The following is a 13330-nucleotide window of genomic DNA, read 5'->3' on the forward strand; positions in this document are numbered from 1 at the left end:
GGAGCAAGTCCCCTCTGAGAAGGTGATATTTGAACTGAGATGCAAAGGATGTAAAAGGGGCAGCTATGAAATAATGTCCCAGGTAGACTGAAGAGCATTTCGTACAAAGGGTGGATACAGGATAAGCTCTGTCTGCTGGAACTGAGTGAAGAAAAGACAGGGCTGGATGTAGGAGCAATTCACATTTTATTCTAAGTGCAGTGGCAAGCTTTCACAAGGTTAAATGTAATGAGGAGAGCGATGTAATCTGGGTTGAAGGCAGCAGCCACAAACCTCTTCGTTCTTCTTTGGGCTAAGCATTCCCAGGATAGTGTTCTATTTTCAGGGTCTTCTGTGTCCTGAGAGCCTGCATCTTTTCCTCTCAGAGTACCCCTTAGTATATGCTACCCAGAACTGAGCAGAGTACACCACATTGGAATTCATTAGCCCATAGAACAAAATGTTTACACTGCCTGTGATCTGTGATCTAAACAGTTGTTTGGTTTTTTTGGTCTCCTTATCCTCCTCCCACCTTCACTTTTGTTTTTACATGAAATTATGTTAAGGAAGATTTTCATTTGTTGTTTTTGTATTAATTTGGTTGGAGGTGTGACTAGGGAGACTAATTGTAGGATATATTATATATATATATATATATATATATATATATACACACACACACACACACACTTACGAATTTTGCCTTGTTTTTGTCAACCTTATAAAAATATATGTTAAGAAACTTATCTGTATCTGCATCTTTAAAATTTATAATGAGGGCACAACTTTCTTAAGCTTTCTAATAGTGTGTGTCAGTGACTTTCAAATTTCTTGACAATGATGCAACTGCATTACATTCTGATATTGTCTGTTCTATTTTATTTCGCTAGAAATCCCACTGGTTTCAGCCCACTAAATTGATTTCACAACTCATTAATGGGTTGTATGACCCACAATTTGGAAAACGTTGGTCTAGGTCTGCAGCGCCTTCATGCTGTTTCATTTACTTAAAGGCTAATTCCCATTTTCTACCTACTTTTGGACATTCTCCAGACTTGTTATCTGGCCAGTTGAATGGGTCAATCATAAATTACTCATTTATACTGCTCCTTGTGCTTCCAGAGGGGTATGATAACATTTATCACAGTTCTTTACAGTTTACAAATCATTCAACTCTCTAAAATCCTTACACATACATGTGAACGACGTACATGAGCTGTTTGTATTCTAAAGTTGAGAAAACGAAGCAGGGAAACGTAAATAGCTAGAAGATAGTGGGTAGGTCTGTGACTTCCTAGTCTGGATTTACGCTCACATGCAGTCTGTTTTTTCATTATGTCAGTTCCTTGTGGCATTTTTTCTTACTTTATACTGTTTTCTGATTTGTTTTATTAGATCTAGAAGTACTATGTTCAGCTTTGTTACATTGCTTAGGAACCTACATATGAAGACATAGTTTGCTCTCTCTCCTAGAATTGACTACTATTACTGCTTCAAGATTCAGAAGTAAACAAGAAATAGACCTCTAGGATATCAAAACCTGTCTTCATGGCCATCTGTCCTCCCGTAACTTTAGCTGATATTTCTAAAGAAGTGGCTGTTTTAGACTGAAAGCTAAAATTTCACCAAAACTTGTGAAATTGGAACATGGCAATCAAGTAATAAATTTTCTCGTATCACAAGAGGCAGAATATACTTTTGGTATATTTCTATTTCTTAACTTACTCTGAGGTGTCCTTTCAGCAAATATAAACATTCTGACCCAGAGGCAGCTTACTAAGAGATTAAGTATCTTAATCGTTGAATATTTAAACATATAAACAGAATACCAGAACAATTTTTATATATTCCAAATCTATACTATTTCTGGTCAAATCATATCAAACTTCCCTTATTTCCTGTAATAGTGACCCAGGAGAATCCTCTATTGCTACTAAATAGTAACAATAACAACAGTGGCAATGAATACGAGTACTGTATAGCATTTAAAAATTTGTGAGCATTTTAAAGCATGTTTTCTCCTCTGTTCCTCTGTGTTGTGGGTACAGTAAGTGTTACAGATTAGAAAACTGAGATCACTCTATTTAATACTGAACCTGACTGCCCCCGCTTCATCCCTAGAACTCCTAAACCTTACCCTGTTTTAATTTTTCTTTTTTCCTTAGGACTTAGTATCTTCTGACATGCCATGTAATATACTTACTATGCCTTGTATGTATTGTCTCTCCCAGCTAAAATGCAAGCTTTATGAGGACAGAGATCTTTGTGTATTTAGTTCCCTCATGTACCCTAGATACCTAGAAGAGGGGATTGCTCGTAATAGATATTCAATAAATACAGATTGAATGAATGAAGCTTAGAGACAGACCACACACATAAAGGGTGAATTTGACTAAGTATATCAGTAAGTATAGGTTAGATTATGCTGCCAGAAGAAACAACACAAATATTCCTCAATTGCTTAGCACTGAAGAATGTTCTAATCTTTTATCACCCACAGTGAGTTGTAGACCTATGTTTATCTTTAAGGTAGCTGCCATCCCTTCATGTGGTGACTTGGCATTCCAGGCAGCTTCAGTCTTGTGTTATCTTCATATCGACATACGTTTTTGTGATCCCATGAGGGGAAGACAGCATGGAGAATCACTTACTGGCTCTTAATTAAGCCCTTCTGCTTGAATGTAACACAGATTACTTCCATTCACATTTCGTTGGCCAAAACAGATCTCATGGCAATGACTATCTCAAAGGGACAGGGAAATGTAATTCTCCTATTTGTCCAGGAAGAGGAGAATCAGAAATGTGAGTATAGACCATGGCTTTAAGATAGAGGAAAAATACCTAATTTAGATTTTTTTTTTTTTAAATACTGTTTGTATCCTTTTTCTACTTGTTTATTTTTGTGACATATTTGTAGCTATTGCAATGAAAGGGTAATTAACTCTCTTAATGAGAATGGGTGGTAGTGGTGAATGAAGAGTAAGCCATTAGGAAATTTATATCTTTCTAAATTGGAAAATTCTGAGCAGAGAGATTATCTTTAAATCCAGAATGATTCATGAGGTTCACTGGAGTATTGATCCCTGGTGACTTTTCTCTGGATCAATAAATATGCAGTTATCCCTGCTGGACTTGCTTTTGATAAGAGCTTATTTTGGTCAATGTAAAACATTTATAATAATAAATAGTTACTTATCAAGCTTCAAATACTCATATGGACTAAGTGCTGTGTAGCACATTCACTGATTTCTATTCTGCATTTCTTTGAGATAGGTATGATTATCAAGTTTAGATTTCTGTCAGTTAGTGACCAAGCCAGAGTTCATTTAAATTACAAAGGACCATAATTTTAACCTTTATACATTGCGTTATTAACCATATTATTATTCTTTTGGCGAATGTATTGGCTTCTCCTGCCCTGCCACCCCTAACAAAAAAAGAGAACCAAGAAACAAAACAAAACAAAACAAAAAAAAAACACCATCTCAAAATGATCCAGTGAGCTTTTAGAAGTCAAACATTTTTTTGAACCATATACATTTTTCTCTTAACACCCTCGGTCCTTATGTAATCGTTGGTGTGAGGTAGGTCCATACCACATAGAATTGAGTGTTTCACTCTCCCAGGCAATGCATGAATCATTAACACATTTGTATTTATTTTCAATTGCTGCCCTAACACATTACCAAAAACTTAGGGGCTTAAAACAACAGAAATGTATTATTTTTCAGTTCCATAGCTCAGAAGTCCAATATGACTCTGACCAGGCTAACATCAAGGTATCTGTAGGATTGCAGGACTTCTGGAGGCTCAGTCCATTTCTTGTCTATTCAGATTATGGCAGAGTTTAGTTTTTTGGTGTTGTAGGACTGAGGTTCTTGTTTCCTCACTGGGTGTGAGCTGAGGGCCATTCCCAGCTTCTAGAGGCTGCCCTCATTCCTTGACTCCTGGCTTCCTTCCTCCCTTTTAAAAGTTAGTGGTGGAGAGTTCCTGTCACACTTTGAATGTCCCCTGCACCTTCTGTTGCATCTCTTACTGATAATCTAGGATAATCTTCCTGTTATAAAGTCCTTAACCTTTATGGCGGCAAAGTCTCTTGCCAGTACCATAACATAAACAGGTGTAGCACCAAGAGGCAAAGATCATGGAGACAAAATTTCTGCCTGTAATGCCATTTTAATAGACATTTTAATAGATGCGACAGCTGGGGAGACATTCATATCCTCCTCTAAAGCCTAATTAGGTGAAATTGTTTAAAAGCTAGAGAGGTTCTAGGCTGGGCGCAGTGGCTCACACCTGTAATCCCAGCACTTTGGGAGGCCAAGGCAGGCAGATCATGAGGTCAGGAGATCGAGACCATCCTGGCTAACACGGTGAAAACCCATTTCTACTAAAAATAAAAAAATTAGCCTGGCGTGGATCGCACCACTGCAGTCCAGCCTGCAGTCCAGACAGAGCAAGACTCTGTATCAAAACAAAAACAAACAAACAAACAAAAAGCTAGAGAGGTTCTGCAGAAGACGTTCCAAAATTAGAGGAAGTTTACATTTACTGAAAATAAATATTTTCTTTTTTGAAGAGATACTTTGACTTTAAATTTTCACATTTTTATTATAGGACTTTATAGGTACTTTATTGCATTGTAATTTACATTTACTTTTCAAGGGAGAAAATGCGATACTTGGCTTAACATAAATTTATAAACAAATCATTTTCTTTCATTGTGAGCTTACTGGCAATTGTTTAAAAAATTATTTGCAAATTTTCTGTATTCCTCAAGGAGCCTCTCACACTACTAACAATCATGCTCCTCAGGGGCTTACTCTACCATGGACTTGAATATAGAGGGGGATAAAAAGTAATTTTAACAAAACTTAATTAGGATAATTAATCTGTTAAAAAATCTAAACATGTTATGTACTCCAAAGTATGTAAGTAATTGGTGATAGTTATCTGCTATTCAGGAAAATCTATTTACACCAAAATTGTATTTATTAATACATACAGTGAAGGGTTTCACCTCTGACTGCCTGTTCTAGTAAAAGGAGAAAAACACTTAAATTTATTTAAAAACACTTAAGTTTATTTAAAAACACTTAAATTAATAACATATTGATATGACGTTTTAATTGCTTTTATATTGTCTCCCAGAAAAAGAAAGTTTTCTCTTTGCATGTTTGTGTGAATTCACTTGTATGTGCTTGTTGTACATCCTAAAAATGAGATAGATTTTTGCTTTAAAAAAAAAAAAAAAAAAGCTAACTAAAACTCTCTGATATTGATCCGTGTGCTAAACAAATATTTGAAACCCCTTGGGAGGAAATTATGTTCTTGTTTTTGTTTTTTGTAGGATTGCTTGAACTGCTGTTTACCTTTTGCAGTGAGACAAATGATTCTTTGATTTTGTAAAATTGCCAGCAGATTAAATGCATGGCCATCATTCAAGCTAGATATCAGAATTTTCACACTGAAGTCTCTTGAGTGTACAATTCGTGTTCCCCACACTATTTCCAAGTGTGATATATCCTCTGATTTCAACTTAGAAAATTAGTGTTCTTGAACTAGGCATTAAAACAGTTTCATTTTTGGTGCCAGGTGCCACCTGTGGTCACATACTTGTTTTTCCCACACCTTTCCTAGCACCTCTTGATAGATCTTTGGCTTATACCCCATCGTTGTTCAGGGTGGTTTAGAGCTGTAAAGGCAGCATATGTTCAGTCAGTACTATAGGCTGCTTTCACTGATTTATTTTTAACTTTCAATCCCTTATTGACTTAAGTAATTGCTCTGGTAAGAAGCTATTATCTAATTTTAAACTGCACGTTTAACCTCCCAGCCGCCATAACAAGTATTTATTTAAATCAGCGTAGCTGCAGAGTAGCATAATTTTCACATGTGGCCCATTGAACCTGGACCCTTATTCCTCGTTTTTCATATGTACATGCTGTGACTTTTAGATTTCTCTGCTTCTTAATTTGGAAAGATACAGATATTTTTTTCAGTTGTATTTCACAGTGGTCAGTTATACTGAAATAACCATCTGCTTAAATGCAAGAGACAAGAACTACCTGGGTTTGAATTCCAAGTCTACAGCTTACCAGTTTTATGATCTTTGGCAAGTTATCCGACCGACTTCCTATGCCTTCTCTCTACAGCAGTATAATAGTTGAAACATATCATAAAACTACCTTATAATAGTTCCCGTTTCATTGGACTGTGAGCCCCACAAGATCAAGGATTTGTCCTGTTTGCTTCTGTCAGCACAGGACTTAGAATTGTGTTTGCCATGCAGCAGGTCATGGTAAACTTTTGTTAAAATTCAGCAAGATAATACATAGAATGCATTTAACACAGGACCTGGAGCACAGCAACAATAACAATAAAATATACTTAGGTGTTTTACCTCAGCATTATTAAAGCTCTTAAATGTTATCAGTTGCACTTCAAAGATGACAAATTTTATTTTATAAATGTCTTTTGCAGAAGAAATATTGATCTCCTACTCAGCCATTCTATATTGACCTCAGTACTCCTTACAATGAAATGAATGTGCCCTCTCTCCATTCTGTCTGCCAACATAATTTCTGGGCTGACTCATGAGTATGAAGGAAAGAATGGAAATTAAGTCCTATTCCCTGAAGTTGTGTGTGTGTGTATGTGTGTGTGTGTTTATATCAAACTGAGGTGTAAGATGACTTGTCTCCTTTTAATTTTCCCAAGAAGGAATATTCAAAGCTTTCTTGTCTGTAGTTTACTCTGATTCTAAGAGAAATAAACTATATTTCTAAACTTAGTTCGTTTGTTTGTACTCTCTGACTTAAAACACTCTCACTCAGCTTTCCTAAGTAATAGTTTAAAAAGGACTATTTTTTTTTCCATTTTATTTTCCAGATGGATTTTTGTAGAGTTTCTTTAAGTGCTACAGAATTTTAAAGCAAAAGGGACCTCAGAGATCAGCTCATCTTTCTCATCACTTTATCTTACAGATGAGGGAAGGAAATGAAAAGAGAAGTTAAATGGTCCTGACTAGTTAGTGGCAAATGTAAGATGTGAAAGAGATTTATCTTTCACTGGTTTTGTGCTGCCTCCCTTGTTTAAAAAGCACACACACAAAAAACAATCCAAAGCTAACCACATATGAAAATGCTTCAGTCATTCTGTTTTCTTTTTTCATTCAAATCTTTGCAGAGATTACAGTGCTAAAATGTTAGCTAAACTATTCTGTATATAACCTGCTCTGATGAAAATTATTAATTTAGTGATATCTTCCATAATAATAACATGTTAGCAGAACTTGTTGGTTCTCTTAAACATGTTGCAGAACTTGTAGATACTGGTCTTCATTTTATTCAGGATAAAGATTAGAATATATATATTTATGGAGTATATACCATATAAAACTTTTCTTATATAGCTAGAATAAGTCAATGTAATGAAAGGGATTTTTACATGTGGATGACTGCCTTAGTATATTTTAATGTGGTATTAATATAGAATAAAGAAAGGTCAGGTAAGATTTTTAGTTGTTACTAGTTTTCCTCTAATGTTAGCCTCTGTTTTTTTATAATGTTATCATCCATTTCCTACTTTTATTCATGTCCGTAGGTTAAAGTGGCATAAGTGTCTGCTATTGCAAAATATACTCTCATTTTACCTACAATCATAAATTCTTGAAAGATAAGTGGAATTACATGTGCTGTAGACTTCAAGCTTCTGAATACATAGGACAGTAATTCACATGATCATTTTAATGTCTAATCATGTCACTCCATAACTCTCTTTTCTTGTACAGCTGTTAAAAGAAGTCACAACATTCTTGAGGCAACAGAAATCGTAGACACAGCTGTCATGAATCTCTGGAAAAGTTTTTTGGAAATAATTATATCTTCATTAATTTTGAAATGTTGAAAACATATCACTGCATTTAAATGTACTGCAAATTTTTCTGAGCACTTAAACTTTTAGGCCTCTCTGCTAGATAGAGAGAGGTAAGGACGAATCAGTTTATGTGATGGGGCTGTACCTCTTTGCTCAGTGTCAATCAGCGTAAGAGTCGTTGTCCAGAATGGAGGGGCATATGAGGAAGCATGTCAGGAGACAGTAGAACCTCCCTCTTAGGCCTGTGTTCCCCAGTTAATTATGAATTTATCCAATTAATAATTATAGTGCAGAATACAAAGTTACTCATCTTATATGACTTGGAAATATGTTGATCAAAGAGGTGAGTAGCATCCTTAGCTTTACATTCTAATATATACTAATGAATATGTGTAGTTTAAATATTGAAATAAAACATACTTATTTAATATAAAGAGGCTTGTTATTTATAATATTAAGAATCAGTATCTAAATTTAAAGTATCAGTCTTAACTGAGTGTGTAACTTTTTGCAATGACCTCCAGCAGCTCACTGAAAACGGATTTTTGTACATTAAGATTTTTTGCATTTTAAATTTAGCTTAGTAGAATTCCTAATCATTCTTTTCCTCTGCTCCCTTCACTTGGGTCGTCTTTGAGTTCAGTTTGTGTTGCAGTTAAGGTGTTATGCTGGGGCTAATCTCTGTAAAATGCTAGCATTTGTTCGTCTTTTTCCTTATCATCAATCTTTCACACTCATATCAAACCCCTAATGTATCAGCAGGTTTCCCAGAGCTACTGGTTAAAATTACCTTTGCTTTTGGTAAACTCTGAACCTTCAAGCCTCAGTGTTTTCAGTTGCCTCCCTGTGGATTCCGTGAAGCCTCTCTCTGCACATTCCTCACTGCCAGTCACTTGCTTTATGTCCTGAAACCAGGAGCAGAGCCCGTTTATTATTCTAACTGTACCTACCATCCTTCCTTAAATGGAGAGAATGTGTAAATATTTCCAATAATTGGTGTCACTTATGCAAACTACAGGTGAAAGTGGTTAGAACTCCCAAAGCTAGATAGCTTGTATTTATTTTACACAGTAATAACACAGATTCTTTAAACCTAGCTGTTTTCCAAAGTTCTTTGCTTTTCTGACACTGTAGAAATTGGCATATTTACCTGTTTGTCTTCAAAGTAAATGCTACAATTAAATAATCTATATCTTAGTTCGTCTCATTAATTTTCATATATTAATGGTTCGTATTTTATTTAAATTTCTTATCCTTCTGTTTGCATACTTTTTTTTTTTAACTTTTCTTCATCACTTTCATAAATACTTTTCTTTCATCCAGTCTGACTAGGGCTATCCATGATTAGTAAAAATGGATTCCAATACAGGTAGGATATCATGGGTCATGGTACATGATGTTTCCACCTTTAGCTTAGTATAGTTTCCACACATAACTATTAGGTTATAAATCTATTCTTTTGGCACGCTGACTGCTGCCTTTGAGTGTAGTGCTTTGATTATTGGTGTGAATCTTTTTGTTGCTTCTAACTAAAGACCCCTGTTCAGTATTGTTAGTCTTATTAAGATTTATAGTAAACACCTGGGGAGATCTTGAAACTTAATAGAAAAAGGGGACTGTCCTTTTCTCTTTGTGTAGCAACATATTTTTGGTAGCCTTTCCCTCAGGTAAATAAGATTCTAAATGTTCTTAAACTTTGATTTTCTATTTGACAAAAAGCCTTAGACTAATGATGGTGAAATAGCCATCTGAGTTTGAAATTAAAGATACTCACTTTGAAAGTCACTTAAATATTTTTACATTTCAAAGTGTAACATATATGCTTCTTTTTATTTTCAAGTGTTTAATAGCATTTTCTAAAACAGTCATTAAAAAAAGTATTAGCACGTCAAAGCAAACAAACAAAAACAAAAATTATCTTGAGTGTCTTGTCTTTTAAAAGGTCTCAGTAGTAACAGTAACTGAAGACATTTTTCCAGAGATGCCAGTACCCTTTCACATTTGTTATTATAGAATCCTTTGATGTACAAAAGTCTGTGGTATTCTTTCTAAGGTGGAAGTAAGGCACCAAGTGCTATATCATTTGTTAACAGCCACACTGTGTTCTAAAGGATGTTTCTGTAAAAGTTAGCAAATATGATTTATTTGTGCGTACTCTACTAAATTGTTATATAATACTATTTATTTTTAAATTATGCTTAATTATTTGGGATATGCAAACCATATTTTTTAAAAAAAATAAAAATAATAATAATGCCAGTGTGAATCATTTAAGTAGGTATTCTTGTCAGAATTACTTTTTTTCCCTTAGTTATGCTCCCTAGATTCTTCTTGGATTGATCAAAAGGAAATAAAGTTTAACCCACCACATTGTTTTATACAGTTTTTAATGTACTATTTAAGAATCAAGGAGTAAAGAAGAAATTAAAAAGTTTTTAGTATTCTCAAAAACAGCTTTCTGATCCTAATGAATTATTTTGGTGATGTTTTTAAATTCAAAATTTTATATGTAATTTCTTACCACAGCTGCATCTGTATTTTTATATACCTCTTATTTTATTTGGTTTGTTTTTTTGCAGTTGGTACGCCTTATTACATGTCTCCAGAGAGAATACATGAAAATGGATACAACTTCAAATCTGACATCTGGTCTCTTGGCTGTCTACTATATGAGGTAGGTAATGTTGATACATTCCAAATATTGATGCAGTTTTACTTAGCATATTTCCTCTATCCTTATAGTATATACTTATTTTTTTCTGGATGTTTAAGAATCACCTTTTTAATTATGAAGAATTTTCATTGGGTTAATAACTTTGTGTAATGGAATTTAATAACTACACATTCCTATACGTCTAATATATTTTTTAATTGTGTTTCTATGATGACAAGTTTAAAGCATTAACTTTTATGTTAATATAATGCCTTTCTGTATATCTTGCATTTATAAAAATATACATTTGAACATCTGTAAATCTTGATCCATGCATTACAAGAGAGGTATAATGGATTGGATTTAATATATGAAAGTATAGTAAATATCTTTATCAATATTTTATTTCACTTTTACACAGGTGTTATTTAGCATTAAGTATAGTATGCAAACAGATAGTTCTTCTAGGTTATCAATTTAGTTTCCATGAGTAACAATTTGTATTGGTAAAGCTCAGTGAAATGCTCTCTCTTTTGTTCTACTGGTGATCATTTATCAAAGGAAGATGGAATCATGTAGGTAGGTCCTCTAGAAATGGTGCACTGTAATAATTTGGATGGATAAAAGAAAGCATGTTAGTAACACATTTTACGTCTGTGTTGATATAAAAGTATCTCAAGCTAGTGACTTCTGTAATTTTGTTTTTTTAATTGAATGATAATGTTCTTAGGAATATAGGCTTTGAGTCAAAGCTGTTAATTAAAAATTAGTCTGTGTCTAAGTAGGTTTTAATAAAGTGAGGAAATGTAATACATGGAAGCATTTTCATATCCCTGTGTAGGAATCATTTTCATATCTCTGTGTATATAAGAGAAGTCTAAAGAGGATAAATAGAAACCAATGCATTTCCTACTATATATTTCATGTCTCTTGTCCTCGTGACTTAAATGAAATATATGATGAAGTCATCTATTTTAATTGTGCCACCGTTACTTGGAAGTAGAGCAGCTTTAGGAGGTGTTGTTGGACTTTTTAAAAATGTATGTCATGATATTTTATTATTTTATTCATTGCAGATTCAAATTTCCTTAATTTAAGGAACCTGAAATTATTTGTTTTGTCCTTCCTACTGAAGTGACTAACAACTACTTAAAATGAAAGGATTTTTAAATATTCTTAAATAAACGCATACTTTGGATAATTTTTGTTATGAAACATTGTGAGTCAGTAATGTAACAAAACATGTTTTTATATGTGCCCATGGGATTACAAGAAATTATGCTCACTGTTTTATATTTTGTTAATAATTTAGCACAATGCTAACAAGAACAGGATTGATTATATTGTTACTATAATGTTTAAAAGTTAGTCACTCTGTACATTTAAAATATTATCTGTTTAGTTAACCTTAGATTCCTTTAGGCCATAGTCTAATATTATCAAAGCAACATTTTCTCTTCAAATCCCTAAAAGTAAACAGCAAATTGGTTTCCAATAACTAGATTAAATTTAGCCATAAAAAAAAAATTCTGTTGAATTTTGAGAGGAAGTTTGCATAATTATTTTAGGTCTAGCAGACTCATGTCAAAACTGAAATAATTTATCACATTTTGAATTTGCCTTTGAGAGATGGTGTCCCATTTTTAGGCGGACTTAAAATGCCACAAAAATAAAAATAACATCTTTGGACATCCTACATCCATGACTTATATGTATTGTGGATGATTTTGAGTTAAAGTATCTATCATGCTAACGTTAGTTTTCATCTCAATGCATTTTCTTGATTTCTCCATGCAAATCTTTTAGAAGAACTAGAATTTTTCTAAAGCTTTAATTTATGTTCTGTCTCCTTTCAGTTATGTTTCAATGTATTGTTAATAGAAATACCTAACATTTGGCTTTTAAAAATTGGTCATAACATCACGTATTTTGTATTGTATGCACTAAAAAATTACTATTAACAATGAAGACGTAGGAAGCCTTTTTTGAAAATGTATTTTAAACTCAGAAAATTAGACTTTCAAATATTCCTGAAACCTCAAAAAAAAAAAAAAAAAAAAAAACTAGCAGTACAGTTTTAATTGATATGCAACAAAGTAGACTTTACTAATTAAAATCAAGATGCTGTGCTTTTGCTACATGGACCTTTACATGGAAAAGTAGGTTTTACACATTTCCTTTATTGTTCAGCGCAGCAATTGCATCCTTACAGGGTTGTAGGTTGGTGGCTTACAGTTCAAAAAAAAAGAGAGCTGCCACCAGCCCCGAAGACAGACAGTGGGCTTTCGTCCCTCCGACACCCCCAGAATACTAATCAGGAAAGTCAGACCCTGGAGGTCAGGGAGTAAGTCAATCATTCTAGCGATCGTCTCAGTGTGGAGGATCAAATTAGCCTGAAAAATTCAGCTGCTGGGAGGAGAGGGCGAGCAGCTGTCAGGGGCAGCATCGAGATGCACTAATGAACCAGATGAATAGTGCAAAAGCTTGAAAATAAAAACAGGACAGTTGACATTTTTCATCTGTCAAAGCAGGAGATGCATGAAAATATACTATTCCTGTTTAACTCCTTAGGGGACATTCAGATTTTTTTTTTTAAACACTCTGCAGTACCGAGGAAAAGGACTATAATGAACACCTAGAATATGATAATGAATATATGTACATTTACTTAAGGTTTTGCAAACACAGATAGACTATAGTTTATGTATACAGTGTATTTTTAAGGTAACATTTATCTTAAAGTGTCCTTGCATTTAAAACAAAAACTATTATTATCATTATTATTATTATTATTATTGTAGTTCTTTTAGAAATTTCCTC

General features: G+C 33.8%; 1 protein-coding gene across 1 annotated transcript in view; it reads left to right on the forward strand.

Annotated features, from left to right (window-relative positions):
- Nucleotides 1-13330, forward strand: part of NEK7 (NIMA related kinase 7) — a 149731-nt gene that overhangs the window by 115588 nt on the left and 20813 nt on the right. Inside the window, exon 8 of the mRNA XM_023224704.3 lies at nucleotides 10437-10531. Within this exon, the coding sequence (XP_023080472.1) occupies nucleotides 10437-10531 (95 nt within the window). The remainder of the gene's footprint in view (nucleotides 1-10436; nucleotides 10532-13330) is intronic.

This window comes from Piliocolobus tephrosceles, chromosome 1, assembly GCF_002776525.5.
Source record: "Piliocolobus tephrosceles isolate RC106 chromosome 1, ASM277652v3, whole genome shotgun sequence".
In the NCBI taxonomy this organism is placed as follows: Eukaryota; Metazoa; Chordata; class Mammalia; order Primates; family Cercopithecidae; genus Piliocolobus; species Piliocolobus tephrosceles.